The sequence below is a fragment of the Mytilus edulis genome, chromosome 7 (genome assembly GCF_963676685.1).
Source record: "Mytilus edulis chromosome 7, xbMytEdul2.2, whole genome shotgun sequence".
NCBI classification, from domain to species: domain Eukaryota; kingdom Metazoa; phylum Mollusca; class Bivalvia; order Mytilida; family Mytilidae; genus Mytilus; species Mytilus edulis.
In genome coordinates this window covers 14,371,394-14,395,068 of record NC_092350.1, presented here as the reverse complement: position 1 = coordinate 14,395,068, position 23,675 = coordinate 14,371,394, and the positions used below count along the sequence as shown (strand labels likewise).

Below are 23,675 nucleotides of genomic sequence, written 5' to 3'. Positions count from 1 at the left end.
TTATTGAAGCTCATATTTAGATCTTTATTTGCTTTGCTCATTATTGAAGCTCATATAGAGATCTTTATTTGTTTTGCTCATTATTGAAGCTTATATATAGAGCTTTATTTGCTTCAATCAACAACATTTGGTCTCTGGTGGATAGTTGTCTTATCAGCAATCAGACCACCTCTCCCATCCTCCTTTTTTTTTAAAAGAAGATTATTATGCCTATCATATTATACTTAAGTTCCATGCAAATATTCTTGATATAAAACAACAATCCTCATAGAAATAAACATATCATAATACTCACCACATATTTCCTGAGCACAACTATTAATTCTTTACTGCTTTTCAATGCCACCACAGCCTATGGATTACAGCAATAAACATAACAAATTCTGTATTTTAGAATAATAATCATACAACCTAACAGTACATTTAGTTCCTACTGCTCAAAAGAAAATCTATAGATTCTACCACAAGATCCCCTTGATTATGATTTTTATCAATTACCAATGGTTTAATTTCATATTTGATCTAAATTTTGAGAAAAATAGGTTATCATTGGTTTTTAATAAGAGAGTGTCTTCTCTGCTAAAATCTTATCGAAGGACACAGTGTGCCATAAGTTTCTAGCAATAATTTCCTATCTAAAGCAAGTAGTATATGAACAAAATTTCAACCAAAAAAGATGAAATGAAAAATGCCCAAATTGCAATAATGGATGAATAACACAATTATCAGAAGAAAAGTTTTGGAATGGTTTTTTTTCTTATTTCTTCATTACAATTGGACCAAATTTGGAAAAAAAACTGATCAAAACCAGAATAAAAAGTGAAAGAGCAATAAATAGCTAAAATAATTTTCAGTTATCTCCCTTTAACCAGTATTTTGTACACATAATAGCAGTGGTATTATCTTTATCATTCAGGAATTAAGTATAGTCTTTAAACCAAACAAAAAACTAAAAGCATCATGACTAGCTGACGCATGTACTTGGTACCTTTCGTGTTTTTGTTAATTTGTTTCATGCTTAACTGATGAGTGAAGCTTTTCTCAACCAAATGTTTACAGTTTGTTTTTATGTTGAGCTAATACAAATTAGGGAGAAGGTTGAGTGCCTGCAACTTTAACAATAAATGAAAAACAAATATTTTAATCCTTTTTTTAGTAAATGGTTTTTAATAACAGATAGTATCTTACACATACATCATTTGCTCTCTTGTGGATAGCTATGTCATTAGCAATCATACAAATTCACCTTGTTCCCATATCAATTATATGTAAACTCATAAGCTATGCATAAATCTTTGATATTAATCTTTCATTACAATCTTTTCATCTTCAAAAGCGGAGACAAATTTAATTGCTTACATCCATTTAAAGTTTGGTGGAAAGTTGTCACATTGGCAATCATACCACATCTCCTTATTTTTATACAGACTAAATGCTGACCTCTTTATGTGTGATATCTATAAAACTGGTATCATTAACTTTGATAATCTGGTCCCCAGCTTCCATGCCTACTTTCTCTGCTAGACTGTTCTGTTTGACAACTTCTACATATATACCAGGAAAATGGCGAGGGCCGCTGATTATACTGTAAATATAGAATAAGATCTTTGAAGGATTCAGTTTTTACCTTAACCAGCATACTTAACTTGTTATGGTCAACAATTTACTGTTATTTTTCTGATATTCATACAAGTTTAAAAGATCATCACAAATAAATTTCATTAATGTTGCAAGGAGAATACTTTTAACAATTCTTTTTTAAATTGAAGATACCATAAGTTTCAATGACAACATCTATTAGTAATCTTTTTTATCTACCAAAGGGTTTATTAATATTCATATCATTATAAGTTGAAGACATAATTATTCAAAATTAAATTCAAATCACAAAACAAGGTAACAATTAATATTGTACAAGATATAGGGTCTAAAAAATTGAAGGTCTGCCATGAAATCAGGAGCTTTAATCTTAAAATAGATTGATTTGATTTTTGATGTTTTAATGCCACTTTTAAGCACCACATTTAGACTATTTCATGGCACCCAGTTGTTATTGGTGGAGGAAGCGGAGTGCTCGGAGAAAACCATGACCTTCGATAGGAAAAGTGACAATCCTAGTCAATTAAGATTGGAGTCGAGTGCACCAGCACGAGCGGGGTTCAAACTGACAACCTCAGTGGCTAGTGATTACAGTAGTAACTACTTAGACAACTCAGACACCAAGGCCCCTCTTTAATCTTAAGTATTAAATAGTCTGTTAATAAACATAACTTTATAAATCTAAGGTAGAGATTAGAAAGAACGAAGAAAAATTGACGAATTATCAAAAATCACAAAATTGAGGACCACTCCTGTCATGAATAGGATGTGGTTAACTCAGAATACATGTATAATGAATTACAAAATACTTTTTTTTTTTACTTCTCAACTCTATGTATTCATTATCTGTGGTTTTACAAGTACATTTTTCTGATGCTTAATTAACTATGTACCTATCCTAGTATATTATATTAAATATTAAAGACTGATATTCAGCTGATTTTTATAAAAGATAATACTGACGTTATTTATTGGTAATTTATATGCAAATTAAATAATTTTTTAATCATTCAACATCCAAAGGCAGAATTATGTGACTTGTTGATCAATGTATGAATAAGAAATGTAAAAATTCTTTGTAATTGAGATTCATTTGGGAAAATAAACAGATTTACCTCCAAATTACAGCATTATAAAATAATGTGATTTTTGCATCACATTCATAAGTACCTATTTATATAGGTATAAGTCATAATGAGTTTACAAAAAACTATAGAAAGACTACAGGGCAAAATCTGATTAGTGAAATCTCAAATTATTTCACCAATAAATTTTGAAAATCATTAAAATTCAATTGCAGACTTTGGTGGACAGTTGTCTCATTTATAATCATATCACATCTCTTTATTTTTTAAATTGATTTCATTATCTATCAGTATTTAAAGTATATACATGTATTTAAGTTGTAAAGTGCAGTTTGAAATTTCAGAGGTTAAAATTTTCTACTTACCTACAACCAAGGGTCGGAGCAGTTCTCAAATTTACAAACACCTTAACTTCCTCTCCTTCTTTGTCAAGAGAGCTGTTAGATTTTCTTCCACTGTCTCTTTGCTATTAAACAAATAAACATTAGGTATATGTTAAAATAATATTCTCCAAAGAAATTAATAAAAGTATTTTATGCTATTTTTGCTTAATGTATGCATGTGTTTATATAATAATTTGGTTGTGTGTATCTTTATGGAAATATTTTCAAAAAAACCTGAAGTCATCTTGAATAAATCTGTTTAAAACTAGTTATATGTTTTTCTACACTGATAAGATGGAATACATCTACTAGCTAGATGACAGCAAGAGAATGGCCTCTTAATGGTCGTATATATCATCTTGTTCATTTACGAGTGTTTGACAACAAGAAATATTTTTAAAACTTCATTCATTGTACATATATTGTGGACTCTTTTTTTCATGTTTTTTATTGTTACAGGTGAACCATGAATCTCATCTTTGATCAAATTAAAATACATCTATAAGCTTGTAAGCTGACTTGAGCAAATCCACAAAATCAAATATTCAGGAAAACGTAAGTTTTCTTTAATCCATGAAATTTGGTTCAAAATAAATAAATTAAAGCAACAGTAGTATAAATCAAAGAGCATGATTGCTCTGAGTGATACGATTGCCATTGTTTTCATTGATACATGTATTAGTATTATTTTCAAAAATAATTTTACTTTCTACAGCAGCCACTGAGGGAGAGAAGGTACATCACTTTGTCCTTATCACCTATTTTCCTACGTGAATTCTAGGTGGAACCCCATTTCTAACTCTTTAAATATTAAATTTCCTTTGGGTCAGTGGGCATGACTCCTTTACATACACATTCCTCTGTTTAAATTGTGTTTGCTTTTAATATAATACGACGTCTATCGACAGAACAAGTTAATTTTTCTCGACATATCGTCGTATTTTGATTCAGAATTGACAAAAGTATAAGGGCGACAACTCGAAGCAATAATATGGAATACTCCATTTCAGCTGAAGGGGTTTTCTAGTTACACCTTTACGTTGTGGACTACATTTATTTTAATTTAAATAATGCATATGATCTAAAATTATGCAACAACAATAACCCTCAATAGCAGACAGGCATAGAAAGGATCTTGTGAGTTTCAAATTAATCAATGGATTATGGAGTGCAGAATCCAGAGCAATCATTCAATCTGATACCCCTTGAAGTCAAGAAAACTATACGCATGCCCATAATTACCTAAACAAACCCTAGACTTGTGATTTGTAGTGGCAAGGACGTATATTAAATGTTAATTACACAACCTCCATTTCTTTATGGAAGTACAATATCAAATATCAGTTTCATAACGGTGACATATAAGAAAACTCCACTTCAGTTCTTATATGACAAAAATAGATTTATCGATCAGAATTCAGAGAACTCTCGCATGTTATCAACACTGTGGAATTTCCTCTGACGTGTTTCTAAATTTTTCAAAACACTAAATATAAATACTGCTTAATTCTGATTTTCCGTGTTGTTAAAAACACACATATCAGTCAAGGGAAATATCAAAACATGAAGATTATGAGAAGAACTCTGAACATTATAGGACAGTTGTTTAAATTCCACCCTATGTTTGTTTTTACCATTTAATCTCAAAAATCTGAGAGGTTCCTTAATGTTAAGAATAAAATGGTTGACGTGAGGGCATGGCTCTGAGTCAATGGTAAAAGTCTACAGGTTGCTTGAAAGCAAATGTATCCCAAAAACCTAATTACCGATCTTCTCTTTGAAGCCTGTTTCTCCACGTATTTCCAAGTTACATCATGTTCAGCTTTACTACAAATAAATATTAATATCTTACAATCATAAAATCATATAACTTAAATTCATAAATTTGTGTGTTGTTTTTATTTTTTTGGAAAAAAATGCTACTTGTATTATATTTGTTTAGGGGCCAGCTGAAGGACACCTACGGTTGCGGGAATTTCTCACTACATTCAAGACCTATTGGTGACTTTTTACTGTTGTCTGTTCTATGGTCGTTTTTTTTTGTTTTTTTGACACATTCTCCATTTCCCTTTTAAATTTTACTGTAAAGACATCACAAAAATAAAAATCAGATTTTAATTCTTGGTGGTGTTATTTGTATGCAGTATTTACTGAATTCAGAAGAATAAATTCCCACAATGGAACTTACAGCAATGTGATGATCATCATGCAAGGCTTTAGATTTGTATGAGTGTTAAATGATCAGTACGGTTTACAATGTTTAAAAAAAAATAAAAATCACAAAAATATTGAACTCAGAGGAAAACCAATTCGGAAAGTCCATAATCACATGGCAAAATCAAATAACAAAACGCATCAAAAACGAATGGACACTGGCATTCTAGTAGTAAGAGATTGTTGAGTGTTGTTTCAAGTAGTATACTGTAAAAGGTGTATTTAGGTCTTTCTCGATTTAAAATAAAATCCTGCCATAATGAAGTCCTGAGATTTTTTATTTAATTGCATACATGCAAAAATGTCAATAAAGTGCAAGAGGTTGCAAAGACACAAATGATCCTTTATGCCTATATTTTTTTTAACAGGTATTTTTATGAAGGTAACATGCTGAACATCCAGTTAAAAATCAACAACAAAGTCCTTACAACATTGTACAGTATATTACTTACTCTCTAACTGGAAGCATTCCAATATCTACAAAACAAATAGGGGTTTTAAAGTTCATAATTTATTAAGGCATGCCTAAGCATTTGTTAGATGAAATTATAAATGTCAACATTTTACTCTAGATCTTGATACTATCTCTGTTATGTCTGTAGAGTTTCTATGCAAATTTTTTGAAATTCTAAAAAGTTTAAGTAAGTTATTTATGTATCAAAATTAAAATCCAACCACAGACTGAACTTCAATATTTAAGCCTACAATGACATCGAAATGTAGGATTGCTATGATTTGCTTCCACAATAAAAATTGCTTTACCAGGTAAAGTTACCATGGTTATAAAGACTGCCTTTGAAAATTTCCCCCCCAGATAAATATGTTTTATAGTGATTAACTGGTGACTTTTAGTTCTATCTGATTAAAGTCCCCATGGCCCCCCTCCACCTAAGACGGATTTATTTTATAATGACTTACTTGTAACTTTTAATTCAATCTGATTATAAGTTTTGATAAGATTTAGAACTTCCTCATGAATGGCTTCAGCAATAGTAAATCCATTGACTCGGACAATTTCATCTCCAACCTAAAAGATAAACATAACAGTTTAGTATAGCCACTCTTTTATTCAATCTTGTCCTAGAAATTTTGGTGTTTTTGTTCATATATAAGATGATCAATGTCATTTTTGTTTTCATTTACAAAACGATGCCAACAACCACTCCCTCCCTCAATTTTTGCAATCAAAAAGCTGCTCCTTACGTTCGTTAGGGTTAAACTGATGGACATAACTTAATTACAGGCATCCCAGATGGCAGACAGAGAATTTGATAAAAATATTTCTTCTAAATTTAAAGATAAGAATTAGTTACATGTTTATAAATTTTATGTTAAGGCTATAACAAGCAAGGTCACAATGTTTTAACATATGAGCTGCATCAGATAGAAATATACCTTATGCAAATGAATATCAATACATGTATATGTTAACTTTTTTCAGGTTGACAATTGACAAAATCTCTATGCAAAGACTGTGTCTATTTTGAAAATTTAGTTGTTATAAGAACAATATAAAATAAGCCCAAGTTCATCTTTTATTTCGCATTTGAATGTTCCAAAATCAACCAAATAAATTGAGAATGGAAATGGGGAATGTGCCAAAGAGACAACAACCTGACCATAGAAAAAAACAACAGCAGAAGGTCACCAACAGGTCTTCAATGTAGCGAGAAATTCCTGCACCCAAAAGCTTTATACATCTACATGTGTACGTGAACTTGCATAAGGTCAATTTCTATCCAACTTAGCTCATGTATTGTGTAGATGTATTTTATATTGAAGAAGTGAACCTACAAAACATGAGACGATATCTAGTCCATAATATAAATGACAATTTTTCATAGATTTTCATTACTGATAACTTTGATCCCATAACAGGTTAATAATTCAGTTAACTCCTTAATTGACTTTTAACTTTTATGATGATATCATAATTTGAAAATCATCATTATATGATAATTTAAAAATAGACAAAAACATTTATCTAGTCAAGTGATATCATAGCCATCAAAAAGCATATAGTATTCAATTATTTCTAAAATAAAGTCCTAGCAATCCCATACAGGAATTGATTTTGTATTGAGAAAGAAGCCAATCAAAAAACAAATTCTAAACATTCTAAATAGGCTTGTAATACTTGCCACTGGTTAGTAATCCTCTATCAATCAACCAATACACAAATTCCCTCAATTAAAGGACATAATTTTTTTTTAAACGTATAAATGTAAAGCGAAATTTTTTTTGTAAAGATTGACAATGAAATCTCCCTTTTTATTTATATTTTAACAGGTGTCTTTTGAAAAAAAACTGTATAATGCTTAGGAGTGTTTGCAACACATTATGCACTTCTAATTTTAGTGACAAGATATATTTAGCAGTATAAAACAATTAACGTGATAGTACCCAAATTGCACCTATTTTGACAGTTTTTTCACCTACGTTTTTTTATGATCAAGAAATAAATGTCCTTAATGTGTTTATTTTGTAGCCCTATCCTTCTTTATTGTATAGGTACACCAATTTAATTTTTAATCCATATTGAGTCATAAATAAATTGGTTTGAATCGACCTCCAAACTATCCATGATTCTGTAATGAGGAGTACCAAAATTGCATCCATGCTTAAATTCACATCGTCAAAAGTCTAATAACCGAGCTTTTGTTTAATTTCTTCAAATATTTTGAACAATTGGATATTAGTCCATGCTTACTCTTCATATTTTACGTAATGGATACTTATAATATATTGTATTTGCTAATTTTAAAAAGATGACGTTTTGATGACGTCGCATGATGACGTTTTCGTACATTTTGCTTTTTCAGTAAACAGTCCATCTGTTGATAAATACTGTGAACGTTCAGTGTATATCTAAATATGTTTACCTATGTTGAAAGACGTGCATAGTATCAAATCATAAAAATACAAATTGTTTAGTCTCTAGGAAATCTTGTAAGATTTCCGTTGTTGTTTTTTCTAAATAGGTGCAATTTGGGTACTCGGTGCAATTTGGGTACCCTTACGTTACATGTTGTACCTTTAATCCTTGTAAATCTGCCTGAGATCCTGGTGTAATTTGAGAAACAAACACTCCAATACCATGTTCAAATCCTGAAAAACAAAATGCTTTAAGTGTTTAGAGTATTTACAAATAGCTTAAGACTAAGGACCTGTTGTACAGTGTTTATAATTTTCATCAGTATGGAGTTAAATTGTATGTTACCAATATCAACTCTATTAAACAATTGTATTGCAGGGTGATCGCAAGTTAATATGAAATTGTGTTATATCAAGTTTAACTCTCTGTTTAGTTTTACCTATAATTTCTAAAATAAAACTTTTGTTATCCTGCCTTCTTTATCCTTTCAGCTTCACCTTTGAAATACCAACAGTACTTTGAGATTGCTCTATCAACTGAAGGCCTTTTCAGAACTTTCAGTGCAAAGTCGGAATAGGAAACATGGAGATTAGTGACTAAGAAATGGGTTGTTATTATCAATCTCTAAATCATATAAGGTTAATTTTCAAGTAGATATATAGTGAAATTCCTTATTAATTTGAATTCACAAAAAAAGTCCATCAACCCCATCAAGTTTAATTACTAGTACAGAGTACATGTATGAGAAGCTACATTGCTTCCTTTCCTTTATTTAAATACATCAAGCCTATAACAATGTAGCTATCATTTCAACCTCGTCTTCTTCGTGTGGATATCATATAAACCATTCTTTAAAATTCTTCCTTTTCTGTGAGAAAGGTTATAAAGAAAACCTTGAGGTTCATGGAAACCTTTTCAAACCCTACTTTAAACAAATTACTGTAAATTCAGAAATTATTGTGTGCATTTATTATTGAAATTTTGTCATTTTAAACTTAAATGTAATTTTATTTTTTACAATTTTGAGATAACGTCGTTTAATTCATATAAAATATGTCAAAATGTGAGTTGAAATTATTGCATTTAAAAACTTTTTTGTATTTTTAGCAATAATAAAAACCTCACAATAATTTCTGAATTTACAGTAGCCATTTTTGTTGAACAATACAAAGAAGCTTTCATCAATGCATCATAGTTCTAATGTAACACAATCTCAGTTGGTTTGTTTTGGTGTTTATTTTTGCTTTCCTTTTCCTTTCTGTGCATATACACATATGGAATCTTGATGAAAAGGGTGTGGTGATTCATTTTTCAGCAATACTTTATATAACTACATCAAATTAATAAACTACCTCCTCTTACTGCAAAACCCAGACTTTCATTCTGTCGTCTCCGTAGATTAACAACTCGTAACTTTTGTCCAGCAGGTGGAGGTGCTAACTTGTCATATTCTACTTGATGCTTGGGAGGAATGAGAGGCCTGAAAAATGTAAAAAAAGTTAGAGGGGATGCATCAGTTATAAACCTGATTAATCAAATGCTCATTGGACATTAACACTAGTACTGCAGCCACAAGATCTGTTAGAAAAAGTTGTACAAAAACACAAATGTATAGGATATATATATGGTACAATATAAATAACTTTATATTCTTATAGACATATAATGTTTAATAACGTATTTACAATACCTACAGTTTTATTGTTTTAATGCTACACAAATCAATGATATGATGGTATGTCATACTACAGAGCAATTTTTCCTTCAATGTTTTACAACTATTCTTACTTGTTAAATTCTTCTGTATATGTTTAAACTATTCTTACTTGTCACAAACTAAGAAGAAATTTGAAGACCAATATAGTCACAAAATTGTAAAAAAAAATTCAAATAGGTTAAAAGTTTTAAATTTTCATTTCCATTCAGCTTTTACCCAAATTAAATATCTCTATTTACCACACCCACAAATTTTGCCACTTTGAATTTCAAGAGCCAGATATATTTTACTTAACAAGTGTCTTAACTTTACAAATCAAAAATTTTGTAGCTATATTCCCAAATAAAAAAAATGTTTTGATCATTAAAAAATGGAGGAAATTATTTTCATTTTAATATCTTTATAAAACTCATCAAATTTTAAAACTCATCAAATTGAGGACTACTTTCACTCTTATTGACATATTTAATCTGGATCTTTACTTTTACTATTTATGATTATTCTTTTTTTTTATCCTCCACTTAATAATAATTCCAAATGACCAAAAAAGGTTGAAAAACTATAATTCATTTACTCTTTTGTAGTTTTAGGGACATCTGAACTAAATTTTAAAAGGCATGAATAATTAAACAATCTAACCTTAAATGCTTCATTTTAACTTCAATACTAAAATTTATTTTCCAAATGGTTAATGATGATATAACCTCATTCAAATATTACATTTGCATAATGATTAATTTCAATTCAAATGATATTTACTTTTTTAATTATCAATACAGTTCTTTCAAATTACACAATATAGTAGGATATTATTTTAATAATTAACGGATATACCATTTGATATTGAATAAATTGTGAGTCTGTATTCCTTAAGGAATGTTCACATAATCATTTAATTTATTTGATAGATACCAATAACCCATCTCCTTTTATTATTTATCCATTATGACTGATAAATCAAGTGTGAATTTAAACAGCTAATTAATAAAGAAAATATATATAGAACACTATGCACTATTTAGAAAGTTAATAAAACATTATTTTTCTGTTTAAAAGTGAGATACTATAGATGTGTCTTTACATTATGCCATAAGTTGATCATTGATCATTGATCATCAGCTGAAGGACGCCTCCGGTTGCGGGAATTTCTCGCTACATTGAAGACCTGTTGGTGACCCTCTGCTGTTGTTTTTTATTTGGTCGGGTTGTTGTCTCTTTGACACATTCCCCATTTCCATTCTCAATTTCATTTGACTAGTAGATAAAACTATATGCACTAAGAGTAATATAAACTAATACAATATCCTTTTTCTGCATAACAAACAATAATTTTGTTTCCATTTTTTGCTACACCATAACTTGAGCCATATAGCTATCAAGATCCCTGACTTGTACAACCAACATTCTTAAATAGGACTGTTATTTTTCTCGTTTGAAGTGTTTTACATTGTCATTTCAGGGCCTTTTATAGCTGACTATTCAGTATGGGCTTTGCTCATTGTTTAAGGTTGTACGGTGACCTATAGTTGTTAATTTCTTTGTCATTTTTGTCTCTTGTGGAGAGTTGTCTCATTGGCAATCATACCACATTTTCTTTTTTTATATAATAATTTTTTTTTTAAATCTTCATGATTTAAAATAAAGAAAAACTGTCATCCAGAGTTACATTACTTAGATGTGTAGTTAATGTTACAAGATGCATTGACCCTAAATTTCGTTACTTGTAATGCAATTAAGGAGCTGGATCAACTTATGGCTTACTGGGCACCTGAGATCCCTCCTGATTGTGAATGGGATTCATGTTGCCGAGAATTTCTATGTTGTCTTTTGTGAACTGTTTGTGTTTTGGTCTTTTTTTGTTTTTTGCCATAGTATTGCCAGTTTATTCATAGATTGGAGATTGAATGGTCATCTGATATATTTCCCCAATCTTTGTCTATTTTCAAAGCAAAATCTTTTATGATTATTTTGTCTTTATACTTGTTCTTTTAACTTAAAATCAACAGTCAATCTTTTACATTAATAATTTTTGTTTCACCTAAATGATAAACCACCTCAACAACTCTACCATCTCAAATCAATGGGTAAACTCTTTTACATCTTCATAGCCTACATTGGTTTGGAAACTTTGTGTCAAGTTTTTAAAAATTCATGGTATGATAAAATAGACCTGTACAATTGATGCTGAAAATCATCAGGTCCCAGAGTGAGGCAAAATTAGGAATAATTCCTAACATTTTCGTAAAAGAAGGTGATAATTAAAAAAAATAGCGCGTTCAAGACTTCAATATGCATTATCTTTCAGTGAAATTTCAGGGTTCTGGGGGAAAAAAAGGGAAAATAATTAGAAAACTGCTTGTGCACAATTTCAATATATGTATAATCTTACAATGGGGTTTATAGGATTTGGATGGATCACAAATTGTAGGGAACACACTTCATAATTCCCCTGCTTGCAATTAACATTATAAACTCAAAGCTGTTAAAGTGACACTACCCAAATTCGTACTTGAGATTAACTTTAAGTTCAGTTTCACAAAAAAACTTACGACTAAGACTGGTCTTAAGTCAAGAACAAATCAGTATACTTACGATTAATCTTAGACATAAGTTTTTTGTGAAATTTACTTCAGAACTGTAAAGGGCATTATAAACTCTAGAAAAGTAAAAGTGATGCCACCAAAATTTAAACTGGATTTGTGTTTTGTGGTTAAACAAACTTAAGTAAGAGAACAGAAATTTGTAAAGGGGCTGTCTCTAGACAGTTAAAAGTAAGTTAACACCATAGAAATTCAAAAAATTTCGTTGAGGCAAACAAAAAATTCAGCATTTGTTTTTCCATTTTATTAAGGTTCTTACCTCTAGAAAGGTAAAAGTGGCACCACCCAATAAAAAATAGACACCAAGGCTATTAAGTTATAACGTCCTTGGTTATAACCTTTCAACACTGTCAAATTACACAACTGAAAAAACTTCAGAATAACAATATGCATCTCTAGTTGTGATTGTAGGACAATGGACACAAAGGCAGGTTTAATTATTGCTATTTCAGGAAATAGCATCCATACAAATAATGATATCAAATATTGTTGTTGACAAATATCACATCGCAATATGTGCAATAAAACAATAATTTCTGAATTTTCAGTGTTTGAAATGATGATCATAAAGATACAAGATAGTAATAATTTACAAATCAATTTCCTAATTTTAGTTATTTTTGGTAATTAAAAGAATGGTTATCATTAAAATATAATAAAGCAAGGCAAACATTATATTACTTTATGTTTACCTTGACATTTCCTAGATAAACTCAATTACAACATAATTGTAAAGTCAATTAAAAAACTTTGAATAATACATGGACATTTGCAAAACTGCATCAAATAAAGTAATTTTCAATTTTGTTTCTTCAAATTTTATTGCCAAGATAAGGTGTATTTTAAAATGTTATATGGAAACCACCTATTCCCAAAACAATTATGAATAATATTGAATCTAATAAAAGTGTTAGTCAACCACAAAGGGAGGAGTCAAACAGTTATTAGACAAGGAATTAAATGAGCTGTCAAATTGACAGTTATTTGGGTTTTCTGTATTTACAAAGGTTCTTTCAGGCCTTTTTGACCTGCAACATTCTAGGCCTATTTTCAAATCTATCATGAACTACATCTACTTTAAAAGGGCTTATAAATGAAAATCACAAATTCCATTTTTTTGTCATCAATAAAAGTATATCAAAATTTTAAGAGCATGCATTGGTTGAAAAGTACATAATAATTAATAAGTAAATGGCATAGAAATGACACAAGAGTGCACACGCTGAAATGTCTCGCCTTCTAAACTAATCATTGATATTATGTTGATAGTCCTTATAAGTATAATGCTAAGCTTTATTACAACTGTCACATAAACTTAACATTAACCAAGATAACTAAACAAAGACCAATAAACCTTGAAAATGAGGTCAAGGTCAGATGAACCATGCCAGGCAGACATGTACAGCTAACAATGCTTCTATAAAACATATTATATATAGTTGACCCATTACTTATAGTTTAAGAAAAATAGACCAAAACTCAAATACTTTACACTCTGCAATGAACCGTGAAAATGAGGTCACGGTCAAATAAAACCTGCGTGACTGACATGAAGATAATAAAATATTTCCATACACCAAATATAGTTGACCTATGGCATATAGAATTAGATAAAAAGTCCAAAACTCAAAAACTTAACTTTGACCACTGAACCATGAAAATGAGGTCAAGGTCACATGATATCTGCCCGCTAGACATGTACACCTTACAATCATTCCATACAACAAATATAGTAGACCTATTGCATATAGTATGAGAAAAACAGACCAAAACACGAAAATTTAATTATAACCACTGAACCATGAAAATGAGGTCAAGGTCAGATGACACCTGCCAGTTGGACATGTACACCTTAAAGTCCTTCCATACACCAAATATACTAGCCCTATTGCTTATAGTATCTGAGATATGGACTTGACCAGCAAAACTTAACCTTGTTCACGGATCCATGAAATGAGGTCAAGGTCAAGTGAAAACTGTCTGACAAACATGAGGACCTTGCAAGGTACGCACATATCAAATATAGTTATCCTATTACTTATAATAAAAGAGAATTCAACATTACAAAAAATTTGAACTTTTTTTTCAAGTGGTCACTGAACCATGAAAATGAGGTCAAGGACATTGGACATGTGACTGACGGAAACTTCGTAACATGAAGCATCTATATAGAAAGTATGAAGCATCCAGGTCTTACACCTTCTAAAATATAAAGCTTTTAAGAAGTGAGCTAACGCCGCCGCCACTGCCGGATCACTATCCCTATGTCGAGCTTTCGGCAACAAAAGTTGCAGGCTCGACAATAAAATGGCATTTTTCGATCTATCAAAAAACCAGAACTAATTGATGGGAAAAGTAAAACAACATCAATATCTTAAACCTTTTTTTTCATCAGTAATAAAATATCAAAATAATAAAAACATGGGTCAAGTGGTTCATATTAAGTATATTAATGGACAAAACATTGGTCAAGTGGTTCATATTAAGTATATTAATGGACAAAACATGGGTCAAGTGGTTCATATTAAGTTTATTAATGGACAAAACATGGGTCAAGTGGTTCATATTAAGTATATTAATGGACAAAACATGGGTCAAGTGGTTCATATTAAGTTTATTAATGGACAAAACATGGGTCAAGTGGTTCATATTAAGTTTATTAATGGACAAAACATGGGTCAAGTGGTTCATATTAAGTATATTAATGGACAAAACATGGGTCAAGTGGTTCATATTAAGTTTATTAATGGACAAAACATGGGTCAAGTGGTTCATATTAAGTATATTAATGGACAAAACATGGGTCAAGTGGTTCATATTAAGTATATTAATGGACAAAACATGGGTCAAGTGGTTCATATTAAGTTTATTAATGGACAAAACATGGATCAAGTGGTTCATATTAAGTATATTAATGGACAAAACATGGGTCAAGTGGTTCATATTAAGTTTATTAATGGACAAAACATGGGTCAAGTGGTTCATATTAAGTATATTAATGGACAAAACATGGGTCAAGTGGTTCATATTAAGTTTATTAATGGACAAAACATGGGTCAAGTGGTTCATATTAAGTTTATTAATGGACAAAACATGGGTCAAGTGGTTCATATTAAGTTTATTAATGGACAAAACATGGGTCAAGTGGTTCATATTAAGTTTATTAATGGACAAAACATGGGTCAAGTGGTTCATATTAAGTATATTAATGGACAAAACATGGATCAAGTGGTTCATATTAAGTATATTAATGGACAAAACATGGATCAAGTGGTTCATATTAAGTTTATTAATGGACAAAACATGGATCAAGTGGTTCATATTAAGTTTATTAATGGACAAAACATGGGTCAAGTGGTTCATATTAAGTATATTAATGGACAAAACATGGATCAAGTGGTTCATATTAAGTATATTAATGGACAAAACATGGATCAAGTGGTTCATATTAAGTATATTAATGGACAAAACATGGATCAAGTGGTTCATATTAAGTTTATTAATGGACAAAACACGGGTCAAGTGGTTCATATTAAGTATATTAATGGACAAAACATGGATCAAGTGGTTCATATTAAGTATATTAATGGACAAAACATGGGTCAAGTGGTTCATATTAAGTTTATTAATGGACAAAACATGGGTCAAGTGGTTCATATTAAGTTTATTAATGGACAAAACATGGGTCAAGTGGTTCATATTAAGTTTATTAATGGACAAAACATGGGTCAAGTGGTTCATATTAAGTTTATTAATGGACAAAACATGGGTCAAGTGGTTCATATTAAGTACTGTGATGGTACTTATTTTCGTGGGTACCAATTTTCGTGGTTTGTGAGAAATTTACTGGTTCGTGGATTTTTGAATTCATGGTTTTAGAATTTACATAATGAATCAAGAGTGAAAAAAGCATTTCGTTGGATACTTAAATTCGTGGTTTTCATCAACCACGAAATCCACGAAAATTGGTACCCCACGAATAATAGTACTTTCACAGTATATTAATGGACAAAACATGGGTCAAGTGGTTCATATTAAGTTTATTAATGGACAAAACATGGGTCAAGTGGTTCATATTAAGTTTATTAATGGACAAAACATGGGTCAAGTGGTTCATATTAAGTTTATTAATGGACAAAACATGGGTCAAGTGGTTCATATTAAGTATATTAATGGACAAAACATGGATCAAGTGGTTCATATTAAGTTTATTAATGGACAAAACATGGATCAAGTGGTTCATATTAAGTTTATTAATGGACAAAACATGGATCAAGTGGTTCATATTAAGTATATTAATGGACAAAACATGGATCAAGTGGTTCATATTAAGTTTATTAATGGACAAAACATGGGTCAAGTGGTTCATATTAAGTTTATTAATGGACAAAACATGGGTCAAGTGGTTCATATTAAGTTTATTAATGGACAAAACATGGGTCAAGTGGTTCATATTAAGTTTATTAATGGACAAAACATGGGTCAAGTGGTTCATATTAAGTATATTAATGGACAAAACATGGGTCAAGTGGTTCATATTAAGTTTATTAATGGACAAAACATGGATCAAGTGGTTCATATTAAGTTTATTAATGGACAAAACATGGGTCAAGTGGTTCATATTAAGTATATTAATGGACAAAACATGGGTCAAGAGGTTCATATTAAGTTTATTAATGGACAAAACATGGGTCAAGTGGTTCATATTAAGTACTGTGATGGTACTTATTTTCGTGGGTACCAATTTTCGTGGTTTGTGAGAAATTTACTGGTTCGTGGATTTTTGAATTCATGGTTTTAGAATTTACATAATGAATCAAGAGTGAAAAAAGCATTTCGTTGGATACTTAAATTCGTGGTTTTCATCAATCACGAAATCCACGAAAATTGGTACCCCACGAATAATAGTACTTTCACAGTATATTAATGGACAAAACATGGGTCAAGTGGTTCATATTAAGTTTATTAATGGACAAAACATGGGTCAAGTGGTTCATATTAAGTTTATTAATGGACAAAACATGGGTCAAGTGGTTCATATTAAGTATATTAATGGACAAAACATGGGTCAAGTGGTTCATATTAAGTATATTAATGGACAAAACATGGGTCAAGTGGTTCATATTAAGTTTATTAATGGACAAAACATGGGTCAAGTGGTTCATATTAAGTATATTAATGGACAAAACATGGGTCAAGTGGTTCATATTAAGTATATTAATGGACAAAACATGGGTCAAGTGGTTCATATTAAGTTTATTAATGGACAAAACATGGGTCAAGTGGTTCATATTAAGTATATTTGGACAAAACATGGGTCAAGTGGTTCATATTAAGTATATTAATGGACAAAACATGGGTCAAGTGGTTCATATTAAGTATATTAATGGACAAAACATGGGTCAAGTGGTTCATATTAAGTTTATTAATGGACAAAACATGGGTCAAATGGTTCATATTAAGTTTATTAATGGACAAAACATGGATCAAGTGGTTCATATTAAGTTTATTAATGGACAAAACATGGGTCAAGTGGTTCATATTAAGTTTATTAATGGACAAAACATGGGTCAAGTGGTTCATATTAAGTTTATTAATGGACAAAACATGGGTCAAGTGGTTCATATTAAGTTTATTAATGGACAAAACATGGGTCAAGTGGTTCATATTAAGTATATTAATGGACAAAACATGGGTCAAGTGGTTCATATTAAGTTTATTAATGGACAAAACATGGGTCAAGTGGTTCATATTAAGTATATTAATGGACAAAACATGGGTCAAGTGGTTCATATTAAGTTTATTAATGGACAAAACATGGGTCAAGTGGTTCATATTAAGTTTATTAATGGACAAAACATGGGTCAAGTGGTTCATATTAAGTTTATTAATGGACAAAACATGGGTCAACATGGGTCAAGTGGTTCATATTAAGTTTATTAATGGACAAAACATGGGTCAAGTGGTTCATATTAAGTTTATTAATGGACAAAACATGGATCAAGTGGTTCATATTAAGTTTATTAATGGACAAAACATGGATCAAGTGGTTCATATTAAGTTTATTAATGGACAAAACATGGGTCAAGTGGTTCATATTAAGTTTATTAATGGACAAAACATGGGTCAAGTGGTTCATATTAAGTTTATTAATGGACAAAACATGGGTCAAGTGGTTCATATTAAGTTTATTAATGGACAAAACATGGATCAAGTGGTTCATATTAAGTTTATTAATGGACAAAACATGGATCAAGTGGTTCATATTAAGTTTATTAATGGACAAAACATGGGTCAAGTGGTTCATATTAAGTATATTAATGGACAAAACATGGGTCAAGTGGTTCATATTAAGTATATTAATGGACAAAACATGGGTCAAGTGGTTCATATTAAGTTTATTAATGGACAAAACATGGATCAAGTGGTTCATATTAAGTTTATTAATGGACAAAACATGGGTCAAGTGGTTCATATTAAGTATATTAATGGACAAAACATGGGTCAAGTGGTTCATATTAAGTATATTAATGGACAAAACATGGATCAAGTGGTTCATATTAAGTTTATTAATGGACAAAACATGGGTCAAGTGGTTCATATTAAGTTTATTAATGGACAAAACATGGGTCAAGTGGTTCATATTAAGTATATTAATGGACAAAACATGGGTCAAGTGGTTCATATTAAGTTTATTAATGGACAAAACATGGATCAAGTGGTTCATATTAAGTATATTAATGGACAAAACATGGGTCAAGTGGTTCATATTAAGTTTATTAATGGACAAAACATGGATCAAGTGGTTCATATTAAGTTAATTAATGGACAAAACATGGGTCAAGTGGTTCATATTAAGTATATTAATGGACAAAACATGGGTCAAGTGGTTCATATTAAGTATATTAATGGACAAAACATGGGTCAAGTGGTTCATATTAAGTATATTAATGGACAAAACATGGGTCAAGTGGTTCATATTAAGTTTATTAATGGACAAAACATGGATCAAGTGGTTCATATTAAGTTTATTAATGGACAAAACATGGGTCAAGTGGTTCATATTAAGTTTATTAATGGACAAAACATGGGTCAAGTGGTTCATATTAAGTATATTAATGGACAAAACATGGGTCAAGTGGTTCATATTAAGTTTATTAATGGACAAAACATGGATCAAGTGGTTCATATTAAGTTAATTAATGGACAAAACATGGGTCAAGTGGTTCATATTAAGTATATTAATGGACAAAACATGGGTCAAGTGGTTCATATTAAGTATATTAATGGACAAAACATGGGTCAAGTGGTTCATATTAAGTATATTAATGGACAAAACATGGGTCAAGTGGTTCATATTAAGTTTATTAATGGACAAAACATGGATCAAGTGGTTCATATTAAGTTTATTAATGGACAAAACATGGGTCAAGTGGTTCATATTAAGTTTATTAATGGACAAAACATGGGTCAAGTGGTTCATATTAAGTATATTAATGGACAAAACATGGGTCAAGTGGTTCATATTAAGTATATTAATGGACAAAACATGGATCAAGTGGTTCATATTAAGTTTATTAATGGACAAAACATGGGTCAAGTGGTTCATATTAAGTTTATTAATGGACAAAACATGGGTCAAGTGGTTCATATTAAGTATATTAATGGACAAAACATGGGTCAAGTGGTTCATATTAAGTTTATTAATGGACAAAACATGGATCAAGTGGTTCATATTAAGTTTATTAATGGACAAAACATGGGTCAAGTGGTTCATATTAAGTATATTAATGGACAAAACATGGGTCAAGTGGTTCATATTAAGTTTATTAATGGACAAAACATGGATCAAGTGGTTCATATTAAGTTTATTAATGGACAAAACATGGGTCAACATGGGTCAAGTGGTTCATATTAAGTTTATTAATGGACAAAACATGGGTCAAGTGGTTCATATTAAGTTTATTAATGGACAAAACATGGATCAAGTGGTTCATATTAAGTTTATTAATGGACAAAACATGGATCAAGTGGTTCATATTAAGTTTATTAATGGACAAAACATGGGTCAAGTGGTTCATATTAAGTTTATTAATGGACAAAACATGGGTCAAGTGGTTCATATTAAGTTTATTAATGGACAAAACATGGGTCAAGTGGTTCATATTAAGTTTATTAATGGACAAAACATGGATCAAGTGGTTCATATTAAGTTTATTAATGGACAAAACATGGATCAAGTGGTTCATATTAAGTTTATTAATGGACAAAACATGGGTCAAGTGGTTCATATTAAGTATATTAATGGACAAAACATGGGTCAAGTGGTTCATATTAAGTATATTAATGGACAAAACATGGGTCAAGTGGTTCATATTAAGTTTATTAATGGACAAAACATGGATCAAGTGGTTCATATTAAGTTTATTAATGGACAAAACATGGGTCAAGTGGTTCATATTAAGTATATTAATGGACAAAACATGGGTCAAGTGGTTCATATTAAGTATATTAATGGACAAAACATGGATCAAGTGGTTCATATTAAGTTTATTAATGGACAAAACATGGGTCAAGTGGTTCATATTAAGTTTATTAATGGACAAAACATGGGTCAAGTGGTTCATATTAAGTATATTAATGGACAAAACATGGGTCAAGTGGTTCATATTAAGTTTATTAATGGACAAAACATGGATCAAGTGGTTCATATTAAGTATATTAATGGACAAAACATGGATCAAGTGGTTCATATTAAGTACTGTGATGGTACTTATTTTCGTGGGTACCAATTTTCGTGGTTTGTGAGAAATTTACTGGTTCGTGGATTTTTGAATTCATGGTTTTAGAATTTACATAATGAATCAAGAGTGAAAAAAGCATTTCGTTGGATACTTAAATTCGTGGTTTTCATCAATCACGAAATCCACGAAAATTGGTACCCCACGAATAATAGTACTTTCACAGTATATTAATGGACAAAACATGGGTCAAGTGGTTCATATTAAGTTTATTAATGGACAAAACATGGGTCAAGTGGTTCATATTAAGTATATTAATGGACAAAACATGGGTCAAGTGGTTCATATTAAGTATATTAATGGACAAAACATGGGTCAAGTGGTTCATATTAAGTTTATTAATGGACAAAACATGGGTCAAGTGGTTCATATTAAGTATATTAATGGACAAAACATGGGTCAAGTGGTTCATATTAAGTATATTAATGGACAAAACATGGGTCAAGTGGTTCATATTAAGTTTATTAATGGACAAAACATGGGTCAAGTGGTTCATATTAAGTTTATTAATGGACAAAACATGGGTCAAGTGGTTCATATTAAGTATATTAATGGACAAAACATGGGTCAAGTGGTTCATATTAAGTTTATTAATGGACAAAACATGGGTCAAGTGGTTCATATTAAGTTTATTAATGGACAAAACATGGGTCAAGTGGTTCATATTAAGTTTATTAATGGACAAAACATGGATCAAGTGGTTCATATTAAGTTTATTAATGGACAAAACATGGGTCAAGTGGTTCATATTAAGTTTATTAATGGACAAAACATGGGTCAAGTGGTTCATATTAAGTTTATTAATGGACAAAACATGGGTCAAGTGGTTCATATTAAGTATATTAATGGACAAAACATGGGTCAAGTGGTTCATATTAAGTATATTAATGGACAAAACATGGGTCAAGTGGTTCATATTAAGTTTATTAATGGACAAAACATGGGTCAAGTGGTTCATATTAAGTTTATTAATGGACAAAACATGGATCAAGTGGTTCATATTAAGTTTATTAATGGACAAAACATGGATCAAGTGGTTCATATTAAGTTTATTAATGGACAAAACATGGGTCAAGTGGTTCATATTAAGTTTATTAATGGACAAAACATGGATCAAGTGGTTCATATTAAGTTTATTAATGGACAAAACATGGATCAAGTGGTTCATATTAAGTTTATTAATGGACAAAACATGGGTCAAGTGGTTCATATTAAGTTTATTAATGGACAAAACATGGATCAAGTGGTTCATATTAAGTTTATCAATGGACAAAACATGGGTCAAGTGGTTCATATTAAGTATATCAATGGACAAAACATGGGTCAAGTGGTTCATATTAAGTATATTAATGGACAAAAACATGGATCAAGTGGTTCATATTAAGTTTATTAATGGACAAAACATGGGTCAAGTGGTTCATATTAAGTTTATTAATGGACAAAACATGGGTCAAGTGGTTCATATTAAGTATATTAATGGACAAAACATGGGTCAAGTGGTTCATATTAAGTTTATTAATGGACAAAACATGGATCAAGTGGTTCATATTAAGTATATTAATGGACAAAACATGGATCAAGTGGTTCATATTAAGTTTATTAATGGACAAAACATGGGTCAAGTGGTTCATATTAAGTATATTAATGGACAAAACATGGGTCAAGTGGTTCATATTAAGTTTATTAATGGACAAAACATGGGTCAAGTGGTTCATATTAAGTTTATTAATGGACAAAACATGGGTCAAGTGGTTCATATTAAGTTTATTAATGGACAAAACATGGGTCAAGTGGTTCATATTAAGTTTATTAATGGACAAAACATGGATCAAGTGGTTCATATTAAGTTTATTAATGGACAAAACATGGGTCAAGTGGTTCATATTAAGTATATTAATGGACAAAACATGGGTCAAGTGGTTCATATTAAGTATATTAATGGACAAAACATGGGTCAAGTGGTTCATATTAAGTATATTAATGGACAAAACATGGGTCAAGTGGTTCATATTAAGTATATTAATGGACAAAACATGGGTCAAGTGGTTCATATTAAGTATATTAATGGACAAAACATGGGTCAAGTGGTTCATATTAAGTATATTAATGGACAAAACATGGATCAAGTGGTTCATATTAAGTTTATTAATGGACAAAACATGGATCAAGTGGTTCATATTAAGTTTATTAATGGACAAAACATGGGTCAAGTGGTTCATATTAAGTTTATTAATGGACAAAACATGGGTCAAGTGGTTCATATTAAGTTTATTAATGGACAAAACATGGGTCAAGTGGTTCATATTAAGTTTATTAATGGACAAAACATGGGTCAAGTGGTTCATATTAAGTATATTAATGGACAAAACATGGGTCAAGTGGTTCATATTAAGTATATTAA

The 23,675-nt window shown here is 30.4% G+C and overlaps 1 protein-coding gene across 1 annotated transcript in view; it reads right to left on the bottom strand.

The window, feature by feature from the left end:
• Positions 1 to 23,675, bottom strand: part of LOC139529994 (harmonin-like) — a 59,886-nt gene that overhangs the window by 19,616 nt on the left and 16,595 nt on the right. Inside the window, exons 4-11 of the mRNA XM_071326003.1 lie at positions 9,509 to 9,636; positions 8,316 to 8,389; positions 6,200 to 6,308; positions 5,734 to 5,758; positions 4,834 to 4,894; positions 3,050 to 3,150; positions 1,441 to 1,585; positions 296 to 352 (exon numbers count right to left, since the gene is read on the bottom strand). Of these exons, the coding sequence (XP_071182104.1) occupies positions 296 to 352; positions 1,441 to 1,585; positions 3,050 to 3,150; positions 4,834 to 4,894; positions 5,734 to 5,758; positions 6,200 to 6,308; positions 8,316 to 8,389; positions 9,509 to 9,636 (700 nt within the window). The remainder of the gene's footprint in view (positions 1 to 295; positions 353 to 1,440; positions 1,586 to 3,049; positions 3,151 to 4,833; positions 4,895 to 5,733; positions 5,759 to 6,199; positions 6,309 to 8,315; positions 8,390 to 9,508; positions 9,637 to 23,675) is intronic.